Source organism: Colletotrichum navitas (genome assembly GCF_030913465.1).
Source record: "Colletotrichum navitas strain CBS 125086 chromosome Unknown LY79scaffold_277, whole genome shotgun sequence".
In the NCBI taxonomy this organism is placed as follows: Eukaryota; Fungi; Ascomycota; class Sordariomycetes; order Glomerellales; family Glomerellaceae; genus Colletotrichum; species Colletotrichum navitas.
In genome coordinates, this window is record NW_026850823.1 from 1 (window position 1) to 24239 (window position 24239).

The 24239-nt window shown below is 53.3% G+C and overlaps 10 protein-coding genes and 1 non-coding gene across 11 annotated transcripts; 4 read left to right on the forward strand and 7 right to left on the reverse strand.

Moving 5' to 3' along the window:
- Window positions 1-1206: 1206 nt before the first annotated feature.
- On the forward strand, window positions 1207-2233 carry LY79DRAFT_675456 (uncharacterized protein; the record flags this gene model as incomplete). The annotated part of the gene is made up of 2 exons (XM_060564446.1): window positions 1207-1618; window positions 1737-2233. 2 exons carry the CDS (start codon window positions 1207-1209, stop codon window positions 2231-2233), a joined length of 909 nt encoding a protein of 302 aa, XP_060406716.1.
- A 2256-nt stretch (window positions 2234-4489) lies between these two features.
- On the reverse strand, window positions 4490-5251 carry LY79DRAFT_531203 (family 11 glycosyl hydrolase; the record flags this gene model as incomplete). The annotated part of the gene is made up of 2 exons (XM_060556241.1): window positions 4490-4898; window positions 4962-5251. The coding sequence occupies 2 exons, from the start codon at window positions 5249-5251 to the stop codon at window positions 4490-4492; spliced, it is 699 nt and encodes a 232-aa protein (XP_060406717.1).
- Window positions 5252-6713: 1462 nt separating this feature from the next.
- On the forward strand, window positions 6714-7807 carry LY79DRAFT_191834 (uncharacterized protein). Its single transcript, XM_060551397.1, has 2 exons — window positions 6714-6819; window positions 6871-7807. The coding sequence occupies exon 2, from the start codon at window positions 7094-7096 to the stop codon at window positions 7664-7666; it is 573 nt and encodes a 190-aa protein (XP_060406718.1). The 5' UTR covers window positions 6714-6819; window positions 6871-7093; the 3' UTR covers window positions 7667-7807.
- A 1276-nt stretch (window positions 7808-9083) lies between these two features.
- LY79DRAFT_675459 (FAD dependent oxidoreductase) lies at window positions 9084-10695 on the reverse strand (the record flags this gene model as incomplete). Its single annotated transcript, XM_060564447.1, has 4 exons — window positions 9084-9367; window positions 9438-10011; window positions 10086-10375; window positions 10443-10695. The coding sequence occupies 4 exons, from the start codon at window positions 10693-10695 to the stop codon at window positions 9084-9086; spliced, it is 1401 nt and encodes a 466-aa protein (XP_060406719.1).
- An 840-nt stretch (window positions 10696-11535) lies between these two features.
- On the forward strand, window positions 11536-12390 carry LY79DRAFT_675460 (uncharacterized protein; the record flags this gene model as incomplete). Its single annotated transcript, XM_060564448.1, has 3 exons — window positions 11536-11666; window positions 11717-12002; window positions 12061-12390. The coding sequence occupies 3 exons, from the start codon at window positions 11536-11538 to the stop codon at window positions 12388-12390; spliced, it is 747 nt and encodes a 248-aa protein (XP_060406720.1).
- A 2742-nt stretch (window positions 12391-15132) lies between these two features.
- LY79DRAFT_531197 (uncharacterized protein) lies at window positions 15133-15882 on the reverse strand (the record flags this gene model as incomplete). Its single annotated transcript, XM_060556239.1, has 1 exon — window positions 15133-15882. The coding sequence occupies one exon, from the start codon at window positions 15880-15882 to the stop codon at window positions 15133-15135; it is 750 nt and encodes a 249-aa protein (XP_060406721.1).
- A 52-nt stretch (window positions 15883-15934) lies between these two features.
- On the reverse strand, window positions 15935-16706 carry LY79DRAFT_531201 (uncharacterized protein; the record flags this gene model as incomplete). The annotated part of the gene is made up of 3 exons (XM_060556240.1): window positions 15935-16179; window positions 16306-16594; window positions 16668-16706. Coding segments are annotated over 3 exons (573 nt in total), but the record flags the coding sequence as incomplete, so codon positions are not given.
- A 1043-nt stretch (window positions 16707-17749) lies between these two features.
- Window positions 17750-18935, reverse strand: LY79DRAFT_191868 (ankyrin repeat-containing domain protein). Its single transcript, XM_060551398.1, has 2 exons — window positions 18772-18935; window positions 17750-18719 (listed from the first exon to the last, which is right to left on the reverse strand). Coding segments are annotated over exons 1-2 (735 nt in total). The 5' UTR covers window positions 18774-18935; the 3' UTR covers window positions 17750-17986.
- Window positions 18936-19976: 1041 nt separating this feature from the next.
- Window positions 19977-21489, reverse strand: LY79DRAFT_595477 (uncharacterized protein; the record flags this gene model as incomplete). The annotated part of the gene is made up of 3 exons (XM_060561780.1): window positions 19977-20169; window positions 20300-20797; window positions 20897-21489. The coding sequence occupies 3 exons, from the start codon at window positions 21487-21489 to the stop codon at window positions 19977-19979; spliced, it is 1284 nt and encodes a 427-aa protein (XP_060406724.1).
- A 1110-nt stretch (window positions 21490-22599) lies between these two features.
- Window positions 22600-22979, forward strand: LY79DRAFT_574109 (uncharacterized protein; the record flags this gene model as incomplete). Its single annotated transcript, XM_060559552.1, has 1 exon — window positions 22600-22979. One exon carries the CDS (start codon window positions 22603-22605, stop codon window positions 22768-22770), a length of 168 nt encoding a protein of 55 aa, XP_060406725.1. The 3' UTR covers window positions 22771-22979.
- LY79DRAFT_t290 lies at window positions 22604-22684 on the reverse strand. The gene has a single exon. It is a non-coding gene; the product is annotated as a tRNA-Gly (tRNA).
- Window positions 22980-24239: the final 1260 nt, after the last annotated feature.

Below are 24239 nucleotides of genomic sequence, written 5' to 3' on the forward strand. Positions count from 1 at the left end.
TGTCCGGGGTCTAAGGGGTTTTCTTAGCACGGGCTTCCTATTATCGACCAAGTAAAACTCACGGATTGAAGCATTTAGAGCTTTGTAAAGCACATCAAAGGTACCGTCAGTCCCAAGTTTTCCATCAAGGGTGCCTGGCGGGCAGCCGTCTCCGGAGTAATTAATGCCAGTAACAAAAATAGGGGTGCTGTCTTCAGCTTGCTGTCTCTCTATGACCCCGCTAAGAGGGCTGCAAATCGCAGCTCCAGCGAAGACGAGAGCGAGAGCAGACGGTGAGTAAACCATAGTGGCGACTACGACCTAGATAAATCGAAAGATGTAAAAACACAATTGAAACAGTCTTAGCAAAGTGCATTGAGTGAAGATATCTGTGGCGAATTTTGCCACCCTTTATAGACTGAGGAATTGCTGAGCAATAATGAATTAATCCTATGAAGCTGTAATGTCACAAAGCTAGAAGATTCCGGGACGCCCGAAATCAAGGTGGGCCTACAAAAATGTCAATTAAACCAAAAAAGGCCGCAGTTAAAAACACAATAGTTCAAGGTTTACTGGTACTGAACTTACTTATAATAGTGTTTAGTGGCCTCTGGTCTTGTCTTGCGTGTATAGAGCCTACCAGCCAATTCGCCAGTGAACAGCACCCTAGTTACACAACTTCAACGCTTAATAGGTACGTGACTTTCAAACCTCTATATGGTTCTGTAGCAGGTACAGTGCCCTCCAAAAAGTCCAAAAACGTGTAAAAAGCGTCACCTAAAATCCATTAAACTCACTATCTTCTACTTAGTATATCTTATTAACTAAGGTATACACTATATAGTAAAAGGTCGTATATAGTAGCATAAGTTACTTATTAAAAGTATTTTATAAGTCAAACTCTTTTTTTTAAGAGAATTATAAGTGCTTAAAGTAGTAGGATGTTTTATAAAGAACCTTATAGGGAATAATAGGGGACAATATCAGGAAGTTAAAAAACTATTTCTTTTATTTTGACACTTTTTGCACGTTTTTAGACTTTTTAGAGGGCACTGTACTAAAACAAGATTTGGTATCACAGTTTGAGGGCTATTGAATTCCTCCCTACGCCCCTGACGCTCCCTACGCCCCCGACGCCCCCAACGCCCCCAACGATGTCCTGGTCAGCGCGCGCCACGATGGCGAGATCAAGCGCCTTATCACCGTTCTCCTCATGTGGCCCGCCCAATGCATCGTCAGGGTCACCACCAAGGCGTGCGCGCCCATGTCCTGGACTGGCCGGCCTTCCTCCGCGAGGCCTACTCCGCCGACCACCTCACCCAGCTCCTCCGTATCGTCTACGAGAGGGAGTGGGCCGCTGCCAAGACGAAGCATGCAGGCAAGCTCGTCAACGCCCAAAAAACCATGGAGCTTGGCGAGACCATCGAGCTTATCCTCGAGCTCGGCCCCGACGCCTGCCACAACACCGCCGCCGTCGCCGGCGTCTCCTCCATGCGGAAGCCCACCAACCACGCCCCCGTCCCCGCTGCCGACATCTGCCGCGCCCTCCTCCACCAGCTTGTCGCCCGGGTTGACGACCTCAACGTAGCCGACGGAAGTCCGTCGCTCTCCCTCGCCGAGATCAAAAAGCCCATCAAGGGTATGTGTTCGTCTTGTGTCCATCTTATGTCCTTCTTATATCTTATGCCTGTCTTAGGCACCCGTGTTTGAACAAGGAGTCATTTACAGTCAGTCAGCTAACGAAAACCACTAAACAGACCTCAAGGACGCCGCCGCCAAGAACCTCAAGCGCAAGAGGGGCCCCAAGAATAACACCCCCGGCCGAGACCAAGAGGGAGAAGGAGAAGAGGAAGAACAAGGACAAGAGGACGAGCCCGAGGCGCCGCACGCCGCAAAACGTGTCCGGATCGACCAGGACCTCCGAAAGTCCCTGACTGACGACTATATCTACCGGCTTCTGGGCGCCGGCCCCTCCCTCCTCAACGAGGAGCTCTCGAGCTCCGCCCCGTTCGATGACCCCACCGCTCTCACAGCCAGCGACAGCTTCGGCTTCGGCCCCGACGTCTCCGCCGCCTCCCTTGTCGCGCCTCCCGGCTGCCGTGGCGCCCAGCTCGTGGCCGCCCGCCAGGACACAGAGGCCGAGCTCGACGCCCTGGTCTTGGGCCAGCACCGCCAGGATGAGGTCGTGCGCGAGCAGCCTGTCTTCCTTACTTGCTACTACCTATTGTACTATAGTAATATTATTCTTAAGTAAAATAAATTAAAATAGAAGATACTAGTAAGTTATTTTTTATAAGTATATATATTTATATATATAGATTTACTACCAAAATATTACTATTTTATTACTTTATAGTCTTTTACTATTAGCTAAAGCCTAAGAAGAAGTAAGTAACATTATATAATTATTTAAATATGAGTAATAGCTAAGGTCTTTACTATAGTTATACTCTCTTTATATTATAGTAAATATAAGACTTATAAACTAGCTTTTTAAAAGTCTTTTATATAAAAACTTAGGTTATAAAATATATTTTAACTAGTTACTAGTACTACTACTATTAGATTACACTAGTTTATCTTTGTTTTTCTAGTAACTTTAACTTATATAGATTACTTTAGCTTTACCTAAGCCTTACCTTGGCCTTACCCTGACATTACCTTAGCCCTACCCTGGCCTCACCCTGGCCTTACCTCTGTTCTTGTGTAAAGTAAGCTAAAGCAGCAAGAATCACCCAGCTCACCCTATTAGCTAGAGGGTGATGACCCAAAGAAGCTCTGAACGCAGCTTCCGCGCAATGGCCGCTTGAGATGGATCAATCGGGAACATTGCCCACCAAAAGCTGTTTGTGTCCCCGCTAAATGCTCCCCTCCCTCACTTACACTTCACCTCACCGCAGGTTCAAAACATTGAATTCTGCTGAAACTAGATTTATTCCGAGAGGAGCCAACTTGTACGTTAGGCTGATAGAATGTAAGGTGCAGATATTCCGAGAACCGATACAATCAGGTAATGATTTGATGTTTTCGCGGTAATCCCATGGCCAGCGCAGACAGTGTGGCGGGGAGACGTGTAAGGAAGGGCGCGATTCTGCGAATAGAGCTTGACGAATGTCTCCATTAGGGCGCGACTATCTAAGCGGCTCTACAGGCTGCTGGGTTGGACGCTCAGGTGTTGAGGGAGATCATGTGGTAGGTGGCCAGTGGTGCAAACGGTCCGAGGGTGCGAAATATCACTGCAGAGAATGCAGCTCTGATCCATGGGCTAGAACTGTCAGGCTAAGCAACCACTATCCCGCTTCAAGGAATCTACCTCAATCGATAGAAGGATATTATGGCAGGCGTGAATACAAAAACGCCTGAAGAAAAAATCCACGACACATCCAAATCGAAGTTAGTATTGATGGCTATCAGGGAACTAGGCAACGAGGCATATGATCAAAGAAGAGGTTTCAGCACCGCGTGGAGTGGGACTGTCCTAGTAGGAATGTGGCATTGCAAAAAAGAATGTACTATAGTATATACGGTAATGGACCTAGACTAGGCAATCTAAATGCGCTCTCTTTCTATATGGCTTGAGAGGACGGACGCGCGTGTCGGTCTACCGCGAGAACGGGAATTTCAAGGCGGCCATCGAGGATGGAGATTACGAGTAGGCCCCCGAGGTTGGCTTAAGGAGCAAACTGGTGTTGACTTGTGAACCGGCAGTGCCCCGCGAAGGAAGTGGAATAGGATCCAAGGGGATGCAAGGTAGAGGGTCTATATAGGTAGACGCGCACCGCCTCTACGAAGTATCAATAGGCCGTGGAACAAACCGAACCGAGCCTGCCATAATACCGAGCGGCTTTTGGAAAGAGGTACTCCTCTTCAAGATTAACAAGATTATTGCTCCCAAAAGACCCTACGAGATCAGTGCGAAGTCAATCACCATGTCAGTTCCCAATGATCAGTCCGAAGACGAAATCACAAAGTATTTTCAAGGGCAACATATTGAGTAGCATGTTGTGGAGAACACTTACAAGGACGAAGACAGCTTCTCCGTGCTGGCAAGCAATTGGAGGTCTACGCAGCTGGATTACGTGAACAGCATCAGAGCTTGCCTGTAGGGGATTAGAGCCGGCACTGAGCCCCGGTCACGACAGGAAACACTTCCAGACATCGGTTCCCTCTCACGGGAATATTATTTGTTAAGGCCAGACTGATACAAATGACTGGGATATATTGCTTCTCATCCAGTCTGAGTAAAATCCTCCGCCGCTATTGAATGTAGCAGCTCCTCCTCGGGCCTATAGACACGCTCTCAAGACGGAGTAGGAGGGTGAAAGAAAGCAAACCGGTGGATAGCAAGACCGATACAACAGGAGTTACAAGTACAACCAATCACCTCAACCGCTCCAACGCCAAAGCCAGGTCTCATAAGATGCCTAGTATGCGCTGTTTCAACCGCCATCGGGTCTCTCTGATTCTGGGGTCAGCAATAATCAAAATGCCTGTGGACCAGCTCTCAAACTTACCACGAGGTCTGAACGTAGATGTCAGACGAGCCACTGCTCTGGTAGCCCTCGGTGGCCACAATCTGGTAGTAGTGCGTGCCGAGGTTCATGCCATACCTAGCCCAGGCGTTGAAGTGGTTCTGCATGTTGACGGAGCCTCCGACGCGCTTGCCTTGGCGCACAGACCAGTACTGCTGAAAGGTCCTCGTACCGTCGATGGAAGGTTGGTTGTAGCGGGTAGAGACGTAGATGTTGTAGGTGCCGCCGTCGGTCGTGACGGTGCCCTTGTACTGACCTCCGCTGCTGGGGTCGTAGGTGCCGAAGGATTCGACCACGTAGTACTCGACCAGAGGGTTGCGAGTCCAGCCGTAGACGGCCAAGTAACCGTTACCGTTGGGGCTGAAGGAGCCGCCGTAGTTGATGGTACTTTTCACGACAGTTTCAGCATATACATTGGACTATCACCTCGCTGCACAAAGATTCTCTTACCGGCCATTACCGGGGTTCCAACCCTTGCCACCGACAAAGTTGCCGACGTTGCTCCAGCTCACCGAGTAACGGCTGCCGGCGCCCATGGTGTATTGGACACGACCGCCTCCATCGGACCAGAACGAGTAGAAGTAGCCGTTGTGGGTGCCCTCGCTGTTGGGCGTGACCTGGCGCCTCTCGAGAACCTCGGTCGAGTTGCCGTCGTCCACCTCGTCAAGGAAGTCGAACGGGCGTCCAAGGACGGAAGTGACAGCCGCCGTCGCGAGGAGGAGAAACTTGAACGAAACCATGGTGACGGGAACAAGGGTTCAGTAGCGGTCCGGTATAGACAAGATCTTGGTTGATGCGGCGGCAATCACAGTCCTCGGGTGCGATCACCGTGCCGCTATATATAAGTTGCCAGACAGCACACATGTCGCTGTTATTGCCTCCGGAGCTACCACTCCAACTCCCATCATGACGTTTACGAGATTGATGGAAATTCTCCAGGCGGTCAGCCGGATTTGATTTAGGCTGTACCATGGACCATCTACAGGCTAATGTCGCTGAAAGAAATACGGCGACTTGCGTACACTCGCATCTTGGCATCAACGAGGGCAGAAGCGGCCGTCGGCTAAAATCCCAGCACCACATTGATCATGAGCCACTGGTGGCGACGACGCCCTGTGTTCATTAATTGGAGATCGGACATACACCCCTGCCGCCACTTGAGCAAACAACCTTAAAGAGTATCGGTCTCCGGGTTCCGTGGCGGCACGTGGATGGCGGGAATCACTGCCAAGGATCGGTTCCACCACAACCCATGTCCATCAATCATAATAGCCGATGACCTGGACGCAATCTCATAGGCTACGGCCGTGTGATTTAGGAAGGTGCTTCTTTATCTACTACCGGCATATCGTCGATGGCTTGCCAGATCTGCACCGACTCTACACTCATACCGTCCGGTTGAAGGGATAAAATGGGACTGTTACCATGCCTCCTGGAAGCGACGCACCCCTTACCGGTTTTTTTTCTTCCAGGCTTGTCAGCTTGTGTTGAAGCGTGGGCAATAAGTGGGCTAATGAAACTACGTCGTCCCCAGAACATAGGGGCAAAATGCTATTAGCGGTGGCATGTCCTATGGGATAATATGCTACAATAGGCAATGCTGCTAGATAAATGTAAGCACTATATCTTAGATGGACTTCCCTTGCTTACAGTACTAGGTCAAATGTTTGGCTACAGACAAAGGTTAACCCGATCTACAGCTAGTACTGTTAGCCTTGATCCCCTCGTCACACCACAGCTGGATACTGCTAGCGGGTAATGTGGTAAGGCCGGGATGGAAATGCTTGTACAATGGCTCGCTCACACGTGCTGCTACAGCCCAAGGCAAATGATACTGAAGATATTCCTAGTGCTGCAGCCTGGCTTTTCACCTAGTACCGTAAACAAGGAGAATCTAAGTAGTACGCATATTTTGTCCTTTTGGGAACCAGATAGGCAAGATCCCTAGTCATAAAATCACATATATCATAGGCCAGACAGTCAGCTACACATCACATGAACAAGGATTATTGCAACTCGTATACGCACTTCAACAACATCACGTGCATTTCCAACTGGCTCCCGTGTTCTCTGTGGGGCAACTTGAGCATTTTGTCAGCTAGACAGACTCGTTAGAGCTTACACACATGTCAGCGCTAATTTTCTATACTGTTGGCAGTCTCTCTCTGTTAACCTGATTGGTTCCATCGCAAAACGTCGTGAAGGACCCTCACCTCCCAGAGCCATCTTTCACTTCAACCAAGAATCATCACTGGACTCATGGATACATTCGGTTAGATAGGAGGAAGAATAGGACGATGGCTACACAGTAAGTAGGTTGCTTACAATGAAAGTCTTGGCATAATTCTGATAGACGTAGCAAGATGATAGCCTCGCCTTGTTAGCCCTGTTGTAAGGCAAACCAAATGAGCTTGAGTTGGTCCGAGCCAGAGTCCAGAGCATTCAAGAGCGAGTCTATAGAAGCCCGTTCCTGTCCTGCGATCAACCGGCCGAATGATCCATTGCTATCACTTATCCACAACTTAACCAACTGACTCCCTCTCAACACAACACCGCCACCACCACTACCAGCCTCTTCCACTATGAAGCTCTCCCTTCCCACCGTCCTCGCAGCCGCCTGCGCCCACGGCGCCGCCGCGCTGCACATCAACCTCTACACAAGCACCAACTGCAATGGACCCTTCTTCATGTGCGTCAACTGGACTCGCAACACATGCTGCGATCCCAACTACCCCTCACGTCGATTCGTGTCCGTCGAATTCACCAACCTGGACAGGTCGCGCGACTGGGAGTTGCGCGTCTACAACGGCGGCGGCTGCACGCGCCGCACCGCTACCGACGGCAGCGGCGGCCGCAGCTCCGTCTGCTTCGTCCGAGAGCCTCCTTACACAGGCGCCGGCTGGGGCAACTTCAACCGCGAGCGCGACGTGGAAGGTGGTGATGATGACGCGCCCGTCGGATGCCGCCGGCCACAGGAGCTGGGGTTTCCGGACGGGGCCCGGTTCAACCTCACGTTCCTAAGCCGCACCGTTCCGCCGGCTTGCCACCGCGAACCTATCAACAGTGTTTCGTACTCCGTATCGGCCCCTCTGAGCGGACAAGGTTCGCAGATACTGCGAGTGAACTCAAATCGAGGCACCGGCCCGGTGCTCTAGATATTAGAGATGAGGAGCCCGATTATTTTGGTATGAAAAGGGTTCAAAAATAGTCGTGATAGCATGCCATCGGGCCCAGAATGGCAAACGCCATCTGTGATTGCTGCACAATCGCCTATTTGCGTCAAGGGCTTCACAGAAACTGACGTGCCAAGAGCTCAAACGATCTTCGTGTTACGCGTGCCACATCCCTTCCCATGCAATTCAGGTCAATGAAGCGTTGTCTCGCGAGGCAGCCTGAGCATCTAACCGCTTTCTCTGTTCAACGGTCCTTGTTTGGCGATGCCCGATATCTCATCGGCCTCAGCTTTCCTTCCAGGGTACGTGCCTTGCACCAGTATCGGCCCGTTTGCAAAAGATACCAATAGCCGGTGGCTGGCTCCCGCCTGGTTTCATCACCCGGTTGATACGAGATGGGTGACACAAATGGTAGGTGGAAGTCCCAACTGCTGTAGGCAGCTTATCAAATGCGGGTTTAGACAAAAGATAAGATATCGGCTCCTCGGAAAGGCAGCGTTGCCGCTCTTCCGTTCTTACAAAGGTCTGCGGCTTGTTTCCGTCATGCATTTCGTTTCTAGATATCTTGTATTACAGATAGAAAACTTGCCTCTACATCTCTATTGGGTGCATCGACACGTGGTGTCGCTAGCTATGATCTAAGAGACTAAAACGCTTTACGCAGGTGATAACAACTACATTTGAAGACCCGGACACACGACGAGTGTGCGAAATACCGTTGGCATGCGCAGGAACGTCGCTAAACCTATAAAGGAGTGTACTGGGGGGCCTTTGGCTGCAGACACTATTACCGGTTATTCAGAGCTAGCTGCGAGCGGGAAGTCTGACGAGTGTTTTTAACTTTTTGTTCCAGGTAACAAACAGATGTTTCTTACATACAACAGTGCGTGCTTTTCCAAATACATCATAAGAAACCTGTATTATACCTTATTCAGCTCTTTAGACTAGACATATAGGCTATCTACTACAGTATGCGTCTTTTCAACAATGGCGTAGGTGTCTCATCGGTGACCATATATCTTGAAACAGTCAGCAGTACAAGGTTTTGAGCCGCAGTACTACTGCAGCTTTTATTGATCATTCGGGACAAGCCCTCTGTCACGCAAAAGACGACGCCGTTAGTTACGTGGGCAGTAATAGTAGCTTATATATCGTGACACCCTCCTTCCAACGTGATACCTCTGCTGACCACCTGGACAATACAACAAGCGATTTAGCTCACTTTACTCCTGGCACAAGCACCTAGGCCATACCACAAAAGTCTTGGACATTTTCCAGCTGCCGGGCGATAGTAAGCACAATCGCCTTGCAATATATAGCGAGTCGTATACTGTCCTGATTTCGGCTGGGCAAAACCTGTGGGTCACTCGTCTCTTCTTCGCCATTTACAGCTACAGCACTACAGCTTTGGTACCGGCGCTTGGGTCTTGGTGCTATGGGTTCCCTCCCAGGTCTCGAGTATCGTATTCTTGGGGCTGCTCAGTCTTTCTTGTGTGGCCTCGTAGATGCTCGGGATCCCTGTGCTCTTGTAACTCTTTTGCTCCATGATCATCGACGCTACCCCCTTCGCCGACAGGAAGATCTGCGGCATGCCATGCCCGGTAAACCCCGCGAGGATGAACTGGTTCTGCCTCCCAGGTACAGCACCGATATGCGGCAGATCGTCGGAAGAGTAGCCCATGACTGGCTCGCGGTTAGCCTCTCGTATTGATCTCTCGCCTGGGGTGTTGGGGTAATGATATGTTGCACTCACTTCCGGTCCACACCGTGGACGTGGTCGCGCAGCTGTCTTCCCAGCCGTGGAACACGCGCTGCATGTATCCATCGAAATGCGTCTTCGCAGACTCAATCAGCTGATCGTCGTTGACGTTGTTGTACCAGGATGGCAGGTCGTGGTAGTACTTCGATCGCGCACCTCCAACCACAATACTTCCATCCAGCTTGGGGATCAGATACTCGTACTCGGTGTCGGACCACCTGATGATGTACGAGTGGGGCAGCAGAGGACTGGGCTGTTTACCCGGCGTGATGTGACTGCAGATTCCGCGCACAGGCACAATCTTGTCGACGAACTCGGGCAGCAGGGATGACGTGTAGGCGTTGGTCGCGTACACGACCTTGGCAGCACGGATCTTGCCCCGAGGGGTGGATAGCGTCAGATAGCCCTCCTTGTCAGGGGTCTCGGTCACTGTGTTGACAGGCGTGTGTGTTTGCAGGTTGACGCCCGCATCAATGGCTTTGGATAGGAGGTGAACGATGAGCTTAAACGGCCACAGGTGACCTGCTGTGTATGAGATGCAGGCTTTGGCTCCTTTCACTCCAGACAGCTATACATGGGTTAGCAACCATCACCACCATCGCTCATCGATCTGGTCTTGTTCGCAAACAGTGCTCAACCCACCTGTTCGGCTTCAGTGCCCTCTGCGTAATACACATCGTCCATTACAGACACGCCGTTCTTCCTGAGCAAGTCGACGCCGGCCTTCATGCGCTTGCCGATGGCGTCGGACATCAAGGCATCGACGGCGCGGGTGAGGACGAAATCGCAGTCAATCCCTTCGGCCTCGACAACCTTCTTCACTGCCGGAAGGTTTTTGGCCTCGAACTCGGCAACCTCGGTCGCAGCTTCGATGCCGTGCGTGGAGATGAGACTTGCCGGACGGTTGTACGGGTCAGGTTTGAGATGGCCACCTGTATTGAACTCACAATCAGAAACCGTCGTCTCAGGGTGGTTCGAGTACCAGCTGGGGGCCCGTACCATTGCGTCCTGTGGCGCCAGAGCACGCCTGCCGGGCTTCGAGAATCACGATCTTGGGAGGCGGCACCCCACGAGCCTTGCACCGGTCCAGGATGTGGTAGACAGTCGAGACCCCCGCATAGCCGGAGCCAATAACTGCAATGTCGACCTGGCTCGGAAGCTCGGGAGTCGTCCGGTGATCGTCCAGAGCGTGCGGGGTCGACCTCCAAAAGGAGGTCGTGGAGTTCGGGACGGGCAGCGGGGAAGGCGGCATGACTGCGTCGATAGTAGGGGTGGGGGGCTTCGTTTCTGGAGCGCGAAACCGGGCCAAAGCAGACTGTCTGTTATCGGTGAGGTTTCCCAAAAGAAAGCCGCTGCGCCCGCGGTTAATAAAAGGGTCAGGGAGGTTTCTATGCCGTCTCTTTTCTTACCGGGATCGGCTCTGCTGACGTAACTGTGGAGGAGAGTGGGAGTGGACGGTAAGATAGGAACAGAAACGTGGTCAAGAGACTGACCGGGTCGGTCGAGTGCGGAGAAAGGGAGCCCTGGTTTGTCGTGGAAGCGTTGCTTTGTGTTGCCCGCCCATGCAAACTATACAGACAATAGTGGCATCAGGAACAGCAACACTGTTCGAGAGAGTGGGCCCGGCCGGGTCATGTAGGTACCAGTCGAGCTTTTAGACTAGCTTTCTACTGAGCATTTCATCTTTTCCCAAAGTAGGCATGGAGCTGCTTATCTTCCCTATCTGGTAGCTCGGGGTGGTTGGTAGATGTACCGGGGAACCCTGACTTGACCCCATACGAATACAACGTAAGATTAGAAGATGGTGGTTTAGCAAACTGCACAAGCTTTCAACGATAAGCGATGTCAGCCACACCCAGACGTTCCTGGCTCGCGCAGAGGCGTCGTCGTCACCAGCGATACCCAGTCGGGAGGTAGGTGTCCTGTATATGTGATTAGCATGGCTCTCAACAGGTCGGCACAGGCCAACCGCGGTCTGCTTTACTAGGTTACCCATGATTATATACACGTCGATGCCGGTTGGCAGTCTGGTCCGTGGAGCTGCCATCCCATTTCTCGATCTGCGACAATTTGCGGCCCCCCTTTCTGTATCATGGCAACCTCATCAGATTCGAAAGACAACAAACGGATCTCTAGCACGACATATATCGACGCCGGCACCAGTCACGTGTGCGATGGAGGCCCAATCGAAGAGATTGACGAAAGCTATCTGCGCGCCCCCAGGTTCGCAAAGTTCTACCGAGGCGTTCTGTTCCAGATGATCTTTTTTGCAGCATAAATCCAAGGGTCCACGGCATCAGAGGCGAGGACATGATGGAAAGTAACCTCTGTGGAGCATTTATGCTCTCCTTCTTCGGTCCCGCCACGTCTGACGCCATCTCCAACCTTGGCGGCGGTGGTCTCTCGACTCCGTACGTAGCGAACTTGGCGACGTCGCTTGCTTGCCTGTCAGGCTGCCTGCTTCCCGTCTTTGGCGGACGCTTGGTCAACAAGTTCGGCATCAAGTGGTCCTGCATGATCGCCGCCGTGGCGATGCCTCTGGCTGGCTCGGCTTACTACGTCAGCGCAAAGTATCATGTAGACTGGTATCATGTTCTCAACGACCTACTTGTGTCAGATGTCTCTGTACTGGATCCTGTCAACCTTTTCCACGGATGTCGGCGGTTTGTTTCGGGCCTTCGAGTCGGGCGGCCAGGCCGTCTCGTACGCCATCAACTCCACGAGTGGCGGCGACCATAGGATTACATTCTACGTCAACGCCGCTCTGCTGGCCTTGTCTGTTCCCTGCATGGTGTTTCTGATTCGGCTGGTGCCTGACGCCCCTGCTAGTACGGATGTGAATGCTGGGGATCTGACAGCCATTGACGGTGGACTGGACCCGGATAGAAAGCAAACCATACCGGCATTGCGATTTGCGGTTTTTAGTGCTGTGTTCATCCTTGGTTAGTTTCTTTTGCAGGTGATTCAACTTCGTGATTTGTCGTGAAGTTGTGAATAAATTCGCGGGGCTATTACCAGATATGGCTTATGACATGTACTGACGACTTGCTGTTGATCTTCCAACCAACTTCGCTTCATGCGTGGTGTTTAGACAGATGAATTACTTTAATTTTGTGAAAGAGCCTGCGGCTCCGCATATTATGAGATATTATGATTCCATACAACAAATCGAAGCCCAATTCACCCCGTGAGATGTGCTATGTTCAAAGTGTCAAAAGTCCAAATGTAATACCCATAGGCCTATCAGGAGCTCTAGATGTTTCAGGCCGACGGTTCCAAAGAGAAACACACTGAAAAACGAATCTCGTACCTTCAAGTGATGAGAGCGCTTTGCAAGAAGCGATTTGCTCGTCTGCGAGATAAATCACTGACGGTAGCTTGAAAACCTGCCTCCGTTTCAAACCTTCAGTTACCCATTATGAATATTTTACGGAAGACTGCGTTCTCAACGGCCAGTCTAGTGTGGATTCATATCGCAAATGGGCGGCCAGCCATGCAATACTGTTGTTGTTGGACGATTCGCCAACATGATGCCGTTTCAAGAGCCAACGATGACACGCCGTACTCCAAAGCCGGTCACAGAAGCGGATGAGGCTGGAAATTGTAGAGAAGAATCCTTTCGCCTATTATCTGGGCTGCCTCCGTCGCAAGCTCATAGAAGAATCGAGTCTGTGGTGGCCCCTTCTAGTCTGTCTCTCTCCCCGTCACAGGAGTGTGATAAATGGTGGCCAACTGTGCTCCATTAAGGACCGTAATCGTACCGTATACACAAGTAAACAAACCTTCCATTTGAGTTTGAGTTGACCTATCGAGTCCTTCTGCCAGCACGCCAGACGGTATCTCGGTAACCGCTTTTCTCCTTGCTGTTAGCCTAGAAAAAAAGTGTCAGACGGATTTACTTGGTTTACACGGTAACCGCAACGGTTTTCGCCTGGCGCGCCGGCATGGCGCTATGCCGGCAACGTCGTCGGATTTGGCCTGACAGGTTCGCCTAGCCGGTCCTGCCGGGATCCGAGAGAGGTTCCCGCACGCGACGAGGGGATGGTGGTGGTGGTGGGACCGATAAGCTATCTGCATGGGTGGATCTCTGACCGGGTTAGTATTTTGCTGATACGCGCGGAATTTACTTCTCGAGCATGCATTTACACCCCTGCCGTTACCAGGACCGCGCAGGGGTAAAGTTCTTGACGCTTGTGGCGCACGTGCTACCGTCTGTTTCCGTGCAATGTGTGTTGTTTCGAGCTGCCATGTAAGTATCCTGCGTGCGGAGTCCTATATTTCGTTACTATATCTTGAGGCGTAGAATAATAGATGGGAAGACCGTTACAGAAGTATGCACTAGGTATAGCAGCTGGAAGGGAGTCATATCCGGAGCTCTGGATGTTGAATATATTCTGTTCATCCGACTCTATGAAAGGATGCGTCTCGAGCATCTGGGAATATTCGGCAGCGAAGTCCTCTTTTCCGATCCTTGAAGAATTTCAGTTTGCTTCGTTTCATAGATACTACGCCCGACAACGATGCGTCCTCGCCACTTGCGTCTCCATCTGATGCAGATACCCGCCCCCTCCCCCATCCCCCATCCCGTCTTCGCACTGGACACGTCGGAAACTGCCGTGAGACTCTATCGGTACCTACGGAGGGTGTATGTATGGTGGCAGGGGGTCGTTCGCACCTCAGTGACGACAGCGCAGGCGTCGCACCCGGCCTTTTCCCGCCAAATCCTCTCGAAGGACGTTTTGAACTCAACTGCCTGAAAAGGCGCGACCATCCCGGTCTCCGGCGATGACGTCTGTGCGTGGTGTGCTCCGGAGGGCCCGCACGGACACGGCGAACTGGGGGCAGCTCGGAACGATATGCGCGGTGCCGGCGGTCTCGACGACCACCGGGGGGACGCGAGAGCCAGGCGAGCTCCTCGGCGGGAAAGGATCCTTCGGTGTGAGTGTGGCGATATAGTTTAGTTGGGGCAGGCTTTCTCACCCGATCCATCAACTTGCTACTCACTTGACACTCAACATCGTTCGCTGAATAATAAAAGGGAAAACGGGGCAATGGGGGGCACAGCCAGCACGATGATGTGTGTGCTAGCAGCCCAAACTCCCCCCTTGTTGCGAAATATATAGTCGAGACTGGCACAGGATGTACAAACTAGCCCAGCGCAGTAAACGCAAATTCAGCTTGTCCCTCAGAGCATAACTTGTTCCAGCTCTTTAGAGCCATCAGGGCCGTCTTTCGCGTCTTTCACGTCTCAACTCGCCCAGAGGAACGGTCAGAGGGCGCCTCTTTGCCAAATATCCCGGGGACCTCGGCGACAGGATTGCGGACATTGTCAGGACAGACCGGACCTTTCGCATCGCGGTATAAAAGCACTAGAGAGACACGGGCAAAAGCGGCAAGAAGACGATGTTGGATTCCGTTCTCGTTCCCCCCTCACTGTGTCCCCAAATAAGACGTGCACGGTTTTCAAGGACTAGATAAAAAGAACAAAGAGAAATGGACAAAGCGATAATGGAGAGTTTGATTTCCCCGCGCGGCGGCGGTGCACCTCGATACCCTTGATTCCATCAAAACACCAAGAAAGATCGCCCTCGAGGAAACCTCGCCTTGAACGAATTCCCATGCCCCGTCACTAGTGAGGAGTAAAAACCACCAAACTCTGAAACCCACGCAAAAGAGCCAAACCGTCACCTCAATCCTTGACGAGCCACACGCACACCACCGGCTTCTGCCCCGGCAGGCCCGTTCGCCCCGCGTCCCAGCCGACGTCTGCGACGCACTTCTTCATCATGTCCTTGTCGTCGCCCGAGAAGCAGAGGCCCTTGTACCACCGGCCGTTGCCCGCCTGCACGATCTCGAAGCACTTGTTCTTCTTGGGGTTCGGGTTGCTCGCGCCGAAGCCGCGCAGCAGCTCGGCCAGCGTGGTGCCGACGGGCACGTGGAAGGCCGCGAAAGGCACCCGCGCGTTGGCCGGCAGCTGCCACGGCGGCTGCGCCGTGCGGAAGACGTGGATCTTGGTGTGCGCCGCCGGGAAGAAGTAGTTGTAGCCCGGCTCACAGCCGGTGCCGCCTGTCGAGTTGCTCAGCTGTGCCGCCGGGTTGCGCGGGTCCAGCGCGGGGAGGCCCTGCGCCGCGCGCGCCGCGTAAGATCCCTGGCCGCCCGGCTGGAGGGGGTAGGTGGCGTACGCGCCGGGCTGCGCGTGCGGCCACGCGTAGGCCGTTGAGCCCGGGTAGGGTACCGGGGCGGCGGCGGGATAAGAGTACGGGCTGGGTTGGTAGAGGTAGTAGTTACCGTAGCCCGGGGCGGCGCCTCCTCCGTAAGCGCCGGCCCATCCGCCGTGCGGGATGTAGGCGTCGCCGTAGCGCGGGATGGGCATGCCGTTGGTGGGGCTGAAGATCGGCCGGCGGGGGTCCGCATCGTGGCCGGTGATCGGGTTGGACATGGTAGTTGGGGAGTGTGGGCGGGACTGACACCGGGCGGTTGGTAGTAAGCGTTCAGAGGTGAGACGGCCGATCTGGTTGCCAGGTGTTTACCCAGTTGCCGATTCGGTAGTCGTAATGCGTGACCCAGTGGCCGGGGACGGGACCTACGAGTGACGGGTCCCAGAGTTGTGTGGCGTCGAGATGGTGTGAAGGGGATGATGGGCCGTATGCTGCGCTTGTAATGCTGGTGTTGCTTCGGGCGAGGTTGAGACTGCGACCAAATTGATCTGCTAGGTCTCCGTCGATAGTTGATTCGGCTGACATTGGGAAAGGGTTAGCAATGGAGGACTAAAAGGTTAATTTATACGGCCGAAGGGGAGGGAGTGTCCCGCTGTTGACTGGCAGTGAATGATAGCGTGCGGAGCGGATGGCAAGTGACTCACCAATCCCCGACTCGGACGATGCGTCCGATGGAGCGTCTCGGCTGCGGCGTGTGTCGGGCTGGAAGGCAAAGATCTCGGTGCTCCAGACGACGTTGTTGTGGCGGTCGTAAAAGGTGCCGACGATGAGGTAGCCCCAGAACGGAGGGTCTCGCGAGCAGTGGCAGTACTGGGCGACGATGAGCTTAGTTGCTGGGTATGGTAGATACTCCGGTTCCTCCGCGTCGGAGGAGTCATGCGAAGCCACGGTGAGCTTGCGGGAGACGAGAAAGACTAGGTCAGGTGGTATGGGCTGTGCAGGTGGATAGTCAAGATGACTTGAAGTAGTTTGTGGGCTTTTGCTTGTGAGCCTTTTGCTTGTGAACCTGGACGACAAGTGATGATGCGAGATGGATTGGAGAAAAAGGACTAGCATGGTCATAATGGAACCATATATAATGGTATCGAGCAGAGGTGTGAATCGGTGACTGGAGGCCACCGGAGTTGAGACCACGGTTGACGCAAACTCACCGCCATCGAATCATGGGACGACGGCCCGCGTGACTGCGGTGATTGTCATTTCAGTCGCCCGCATGTGTTTGTCATCGTCGTGGAATCTGAGTTGAGATGAGTGGGAGACCCAGCGGCCGTCAACGGTGAATCAATGCCGTGCTGTTTCCAAGAGCGAGCACTCGCAGAAAGGAACGGTGCGATTGAAACCGGGCCCAGCGATTCTGATATGTATGTCGGCGTTTATGCATGTACCTCTGGGTGAGAAATTGTTCGTGGTTCCGTCTCCCATTCAAGTAGAGTACGCCATGTGGCTGGTGTAAGTTGATTGCGGTCTCTCTTGACTAGACCTGTGGCGCATGTGTGCAGTGTGGCTGGTGACAGAGAGACGGGTGCGGTGCATCATCCAAAGGAGATTCGGACTCTTTGTCCGCGTCTGTCGACGTTCGAGTCCCTCGCCAACCGTAGCCCTGCCTCCCAGAAGACACGACAAAATATGTGGATGCGGCAGATCGCCATGCAATCAACAAAGAGGCCACACCGCTTGTTGATATCCATCTTCCATTGGCTAGCTGTGCCTGATCGGCAAAGTCTGTTTCGCCAGCCTGTCGAGCTCGATGTAATAAACGCCGCCTGGAACTCGAACAAGTTTGGCACTTCTGGCTCGGCTGCCAGGCCGGTTGGCCAATGCCGTCTCCTCCCGGCCCATAACCGCCTGTCATAACAAACTTGGCTCCGTGTACTATTTTCCCTATCCACCAGTCTTCAACGGGATCGTGGAAAGCGCCTTGGCGAGCTAACGCACGGGGGGGATGAAGCCCAGAGTGGTCGCTGCGTGGTGTAGATTGTTTTTACTGGTGGATAACGGGGTATCGTCGTGAATCAATCCAAGGACAGTCCGAGTTCGGTGTCCATGTCTGGTGGTGGCCGTGGCCGTGGCAGTTAAGCAGCGGACGTCCGTTTGGTTGTCAGCGTTCGTCCGGGGTCTGGGGCTCCCAGCTCCCCCAGCACATCTGTTATGTGCCCTGTAGACTGCGGTGTCGGCGGTTATTGTAGATGTTTGTAAACGCTTTGAAACGGTGAACTAAATGTCTCTGCCATCGGGTATCGTAATGCTGTTTCCGAAACTCGACGCCATGACTAATGCAGATGTCCTCTGCAGTGTTGGCATATCGATTCGCGGGGCATCGTCCCTTCAGTCGTCGACGTCAACGTCCTGTTCGACGACGCGGACGCCGGCGGCCTTTGCGGTGGCGGCGCTCTTGGCCGTGTTCTTCAACTGCTCGACCTCGTGTCGGATCAGCTTGCGGCGCTCGACCTCGGTGACGAGGCCCTTGAGGTAGACCTCGGCCTGGACGGTGGCGCTGTAGGACATGGCGGTCCAGTTCCAGACGTTGCGGCGCTCGGGGTCGGCGCCGGCGGCGAGGAGAGTGCGGAGGACGAGCAGGTTGCCGTTGCTGCTGGCGAAGTGCAAGGCGGTGTTGCCGTCGAGGTCGGTGCAGCGGACGGCGTCCTGGGCGCCGCGGGGCACGTAGGTCAGCAGGATCTGCAAGACGGTATCGTGGCCGCCGCGGCTGGCCTCCATGATGGCGTCGCGCCAGCGGATGTCGCGGCGGAGGATGACGTCGGGGGCGCGTTCGCAGAGGAAGTGAACGACTTCGGTATGGCCGGCGGCGGCGGCGAGCATCAGGGCGGTCTGGTGATGCTCGTTGAGGGCGGGGTCGGGATCCTCGTGGCCGAGGTCGACGAGGAGGCGGCAGATTTGGAGGTGGCCGAGGGAGGCGGCGAGGTGGAGGTTCGAGTTGGAGAGGCCATCGGGGGAGCTGTCGGGGTTGTGGAGGAGGCGCGGGTGGGATTTGAGGATTCGCTTGACGAGGAGGGCGTCGTCGGCCGTGATGGCGCGGCGCAAGCGGAGCGAGGGTTCGATCCTGGGCGGTTAGCTGTGATGGGCGACGGATTGGGCGGACGAGGGCAACCTACATGATGAGAGAGATCGGGAGAGAGAGAGAGAGAGAGAGAGAGAGAGAGAGAGAGAGAGAGAGAGAGAGAGAGAGAGAGAGAGAGATAGAGAGAGGGAGAGATATTGGGAAAGCGAAAGAGGGCGGAATGATTGAATCAATGTAGCAAATGGGTTGTCGTCAGCGGCATCGCTATTGCCGGCGGTGGTGGTGCTGCGTCGTGGTGCCGTCGTGGTGGTACAGTTGAGATCCAAAGACTGAAATAGAGAGAAAAAAGAGAAGCAGGCCGAATACCTATGCACAATTTGTCGAGAGGTCGGGGGTCACGCAGAGGTGACGAGGTTCGACGATGACATGTGGGAGGAAGACGAGTGGGAGAAGAGAGGATGAAGCTCGGAAAATGACGATATGGTGGGGGGGAAGGAACTGGAGGGACGGGAGCTTAGGGGGGCGTTCGCTTACGGGAGATGGGACGACAGGCGCCGGATTTAGTGCCTGGCGCCTGGATGCTCCCTGCGGGCGGTAGGGGCAGGGGGTGGAGTCCCCGGAGATCAGCGGGGAAGGTAGAGAGCGAGAGAGTAAGTGAGAGTGGGTGAGAATGAATGAGAGTGAGTGAGAGTAAGCGAGAGTAAGCGAGAGTAAGTGAGAGTAAATAAGAGAATGAGAGCAAGTGAGACTATGAGTAAGACTACTCTCATACTCATACTTATTATACTCATGCTCACATTCTCACTCTCATTCTCACTCTCATTCTCACTCCATCATACTTCGTCACGCTCTTTTATCCCATACACCCAATTGGGTTTGTCTGATCTCCCGTGATACAAGGTTTGGCATGTTCCGTGCTGATGGGCTGATATTGCATTTCATTCGCGCAATCATTACATTACGTCCATGCTTCGCCCTAGTGGACTCGTGCGGCCGGCCATCCCGCGAATCGAATCGCTGCCCACACCGGGATGTTCGGATGAGCTCGAGGGGTTCGTCTTGGATCTCTCATTGAGGATTGGATGCATCGTCACTGGGTGGAAGTGCGCATACGCCCTCGACTGTTTACTGTTTAAAACAAAATCGGTGCATCGTTGTTGTCACTTATGCTTATTTATCACTGGTTCCATTATATCCGTTCTCACCCGACGCTCAAATCTACTTGCTCATCTCTCCATGTGCCTGAAGCAACGGTACTTGTCATGCACCCCATCCCACCTCGGCGCCGCTCGTGTGTCCTCACGCCGCCGCGGCGTACGACGTGCCATACGGCTGCAGCGTCGTGCCCTCGATGTCGATGAAGCCGTACTTGGAGTTGTCGCCGTTGTCGGCCATCCCCTCCGCCCACTTGGCCAGCGACTTCTCAAACACCTCTTTGTACTTCTCCTGGCTGGCGTCCAGAGGCTCCTTGTCCTGGCCGACAAGCCGAATCCTATCAAGCCGTCAGTTTTCTTCTCCTCTCTCTCTCTCTCAGCAACACGCGGAACTTACTGCGTCCCGGCCAACATGTTGGTTATCCGAAAGTCGTCCTCGTCCAGCAGCGTGTCGACAGCGCTCTTGACCCCCCCTCGAGCATCTTGCGAGGCAGGTCGAACTCGTTGCACACCGGCCTCGCCAGCCCGACGCCGTCGACCGTCCCGAGCGCCGCCACCATGGCCGCCGTCGTGCGCAGCCCGCCCGTGACGTACGCCTTGGTCCGCTTCAGCTCCGGGATCACCGCCTCGGCGAAGTCGAGGAAGTAGGCCTCGCGCCGCCGCGTCGACTCGCGCCGGTGCGCGAACGCCAGGCTCTGGTACGTGCCGCCCGACAGCTCGACAAAGTCGAACCCGTGCGCCTCGAGCGCCGCGCACAGCCCGCGGCAGTCGTCCGTGCTGAACCCGCCCTCCTGGAACTCGACGCTGTTGACCTTGATGCCGATGCTGAACGACGCGTCCGCCACCCGCGCCCGCACCGCGTCCGCGATCTCGAGGATGATGCGCGCCCGGTTGGCCAGCGAGCCGCCGTACTCGTCGGTGCGCTTGTTCGTCGTCGGCGAGAGGAACTGCGCGAGGAGATAGCCGCTGGAGCAGTAAGCGTTTTGTCAGTCTTGGCCTATTCTCAAAAAACATCCATCACCGGGTAATAACCCCCATATCGCATGGTGCTTGTGCATCACTCACTGTGCGCCGTGCAGCTCGATGCCGTCAAAGCCCGCCCGGTGGACGTACTCTGCGGCGTAAGCAAAGTCGTCGACGACCCGCTTGATATCGTCCTTGCTCAGCGGCCGCGGCTTGCCGAACCTCTTCCCCAGCACCACGCCCTCGAGCTGCACGTCGCTCGCCGAGACCGGGTGCGGGTTGATCTCGGCGGTGACCTGGCGGCCCGGGTGGCTCAGCTGGGCGTGCACGAGGCTGCCGTGGCTCTTGGCGGCGTCGGCGACGCGGCGGAACCCTTCGAAGCGCTCGCCCTCGAAGGGGGCCCCCGGGGGGATGACGGCGTTGCCGGCGGACTCGAGCTGGTCGTAGTCGAGCATGACGTTGCCCGTGAGGATGACGCCGAAGCCGCCCTCGCCCCACCGGCGGTACACGTTGACGAGCTCCGGCGTCGGCACCCCGCGGTTCTCGGGCCGCTGCGCGTCCCACGTCGACAGCCGCTCCGTTATGGCCGCCTTCATGAACCGGTTCTTGGCCGTCTTGCCCGAGAACGCGAACGTGAGGGGCGCCGCGAGCGGCGACGGGTCCGCGTCCTCGGCGGGGATTCTCCTGGGCGCCATGAGGGGCAGTCTGTGCGGTTGTGTATGTCTTGCAAGGTTTTAAGGTTGAATGTGTCAAAACAAGGGACGAAAGCAGGTCCCGAGATGCCGTGAACGAATAGGTATTTAAAGAGTATGGAAAAAGTCAATCTGCTTTCTCCAAAGTTTAAATGACTCGCGGGACGGCCTGCGACGGGGGGCTGGCTCTTTTCAAGTACGCATCGACAACGGACCTATTCCACCTCTCCCACCTCTCCCACTCTTCCGGTCCTTGTAACTCTTACGTGAGATTCCCCGCCGCAGGATAGCGGTTAGATTGACCGCGTCTTTTGGTCGGATAAGAAACGCCGCGTCTGATTTGTAACGAGTTGCTTATCCTCAAGCCGTGTTGCACATCCGTCACTCACGCACTAAACGCGGCTACGCCACTACGATGAGACGAAGTCGGGGTTCCCTGGCCGGCCGGTGACTTGGTTGGGTGACAGACTCATTCTTTGGGGGCAAACCCCCCAGCAGACCGCTGAACACGTCGGCTTCGCGCGTCGTCCGGACCTCTCCAATCGGGCAGCTCTCCGTCGCCTGACAACAGGATACCCGGCCGGACGGCCGAGACAGTCGTACGCGTTATGGCGGGGGGCGGCGGCGGGCCCTAGACTAGCGCGACCAGAGAAGCCGAGGGAAGCCTTTCCTCTTCGGCCGTCATCCTAACAGCCCCATATTACTTATTCAACCCGACGTCGATCTACTGTCACGGCCCGAGGGCGATTGGGCGGGCAGCCGGATGCTCGACGGATCGCGGGTTCGGGTGGATGTCGTACATCAATCGGTTTACCTATTTCATCTGACAGCTTCCGCCATGGGATAGATAGGTAAATAAAGACCCATTGCTCCGACTGGGCCAACGGTCGCTGGTAACCGCAGCCAACGGGTGAAGTCAGCACCTTGACCAAGACATTTCCTTAACCTGGGACAAATCCCTTGTACTGTCACGTCCTGTCGACACCCGCTTTGTGACTCTCGCTCGACTCTGACGATCCAGCCCGCCGGCGAGGGTCATATAATGAAAACAACTCGCCGTTCCCGGAGGACGTCTATTTCACCTCCGGAGAGACAGAGACGGCAAAAGCAAAAGAGATGCGCCGAGGGGGAATCGAACCCCCGGCTCCCCGACGCTGCTGGATGGCAACTGAGAATTTTACCACTAAACCATCGGCGCTGGTTATGAGATATGCATCTCAGGATGCTGATCCGGACAGCAAGATGCTACAAGAATCGACACGAGATTGGGGAGCAATCGGCTAATCTGAACTAACAAGATCTGAACCAACAAGATCTGGCCAACAGGATCTTCACTGCGTTTTTAACCCCACCAGACCGGCTGAGACTCTTACCAGCAAGCCTCTCCAATCGGAGGCCTCGCCGAGAGCAATCAGGCGGTACAAACAGGAGCAGTGGCAGGAACAGTACAGAGGAGCATGTCAAAAGTAATGATCCATAATGCCAAGGCCCACCCCCTGTTAATTAACAGGGGTAAATGCAGGGGTGCCCTCCCTGGTTAATTACAGCCACTATTTTATATTATAGCCTAGCGGGTTATTTAGTTACTCTTAATGTTGTTAAATCGCTAATAGATTATTAATAATAGGGATTATTTACTGTATTTAACCTCTAACTAATACTTACCAGTATACTAGCCCTCCTAGTATTTATTACCCCTATTAAGGGCAATAATGGCCTCAATATAGGCTAGTATCTGTTTAATCTAAGCCTAGATTTTCTCCTAAGGCAGTGCCTACTAGCACTGTTGCTAGGCCTATACAGCAGCAGCCTAGTTAACTAGAGCCCCTTTTCTTGTTGTAAATTACTTTATCTATAGCTAACAGGGCTTAATAAGGTTAAGGTCAAGGCTATTACTACACTAGAGTAACTTCTTAATATTATAGGCAGCATATATATAGTAAATATAGTAGTAATTATAGGAAAGTGCTTTATCCTCTTAAATAATAGTGCTAGGCAGATAGTTATTAGTAATAAAGGGGAAAAGCTTAGGTAAAAGAATCTCCTTTTAGTAATAGTACTAGTTAATTCCTCCTTTACCTTTATAGACTAACTTACTAGTATAAGTGTATAAGATAATAGCTATAGGCACTTAACTAGGTAGGGCTTAATAGTAGGTATTAGTGTATTGTAAGACTTAAGCTTGCCAAGCCTAGACAATAGGGGCTCTGCTGCTAGAAAACTAGATGGTAGGGTGGGGCACCAGAGGCTCAGCGATCCATCGCCAAGACCTACAGCTATTACCATAAATCCTGTTATAATTGCTCCCCTCCCCTTTAGACTTTATCCTAAAGTTGTTATATAATATCCTTTAAAGAAATAATAATAACATATAGTTATAGTCCTTTTCCTTGTTTAGAATAACCTTATAGACCCCTTTTTATTACTTCTACTAAAAGGCCTTATTATTTTAGAATATAGTAACCTTGTTGTTATTATCTAGTTAAGTGTACTTTATGTTTTTGTTTAGTAACACATTAGTAAATAGTTACTAGGTTATAATTTACTAGATAAAATAGTTATATAGAGGTAAATATAATATAGCTAGTTACCTAGCTTATTTTCCTTTTGCCTAGTAGTTGCCTAAGTAAAAAGTTTTCTTCTGCTAGTTTCTTGTTTACTTTTCCTCTTCTTTTTCTTTTGCTTAGTAACCCTTTAGTAAATTTTTATTATTATAAATCTATAATTTTTTTACTATTATAATATCTTATAAG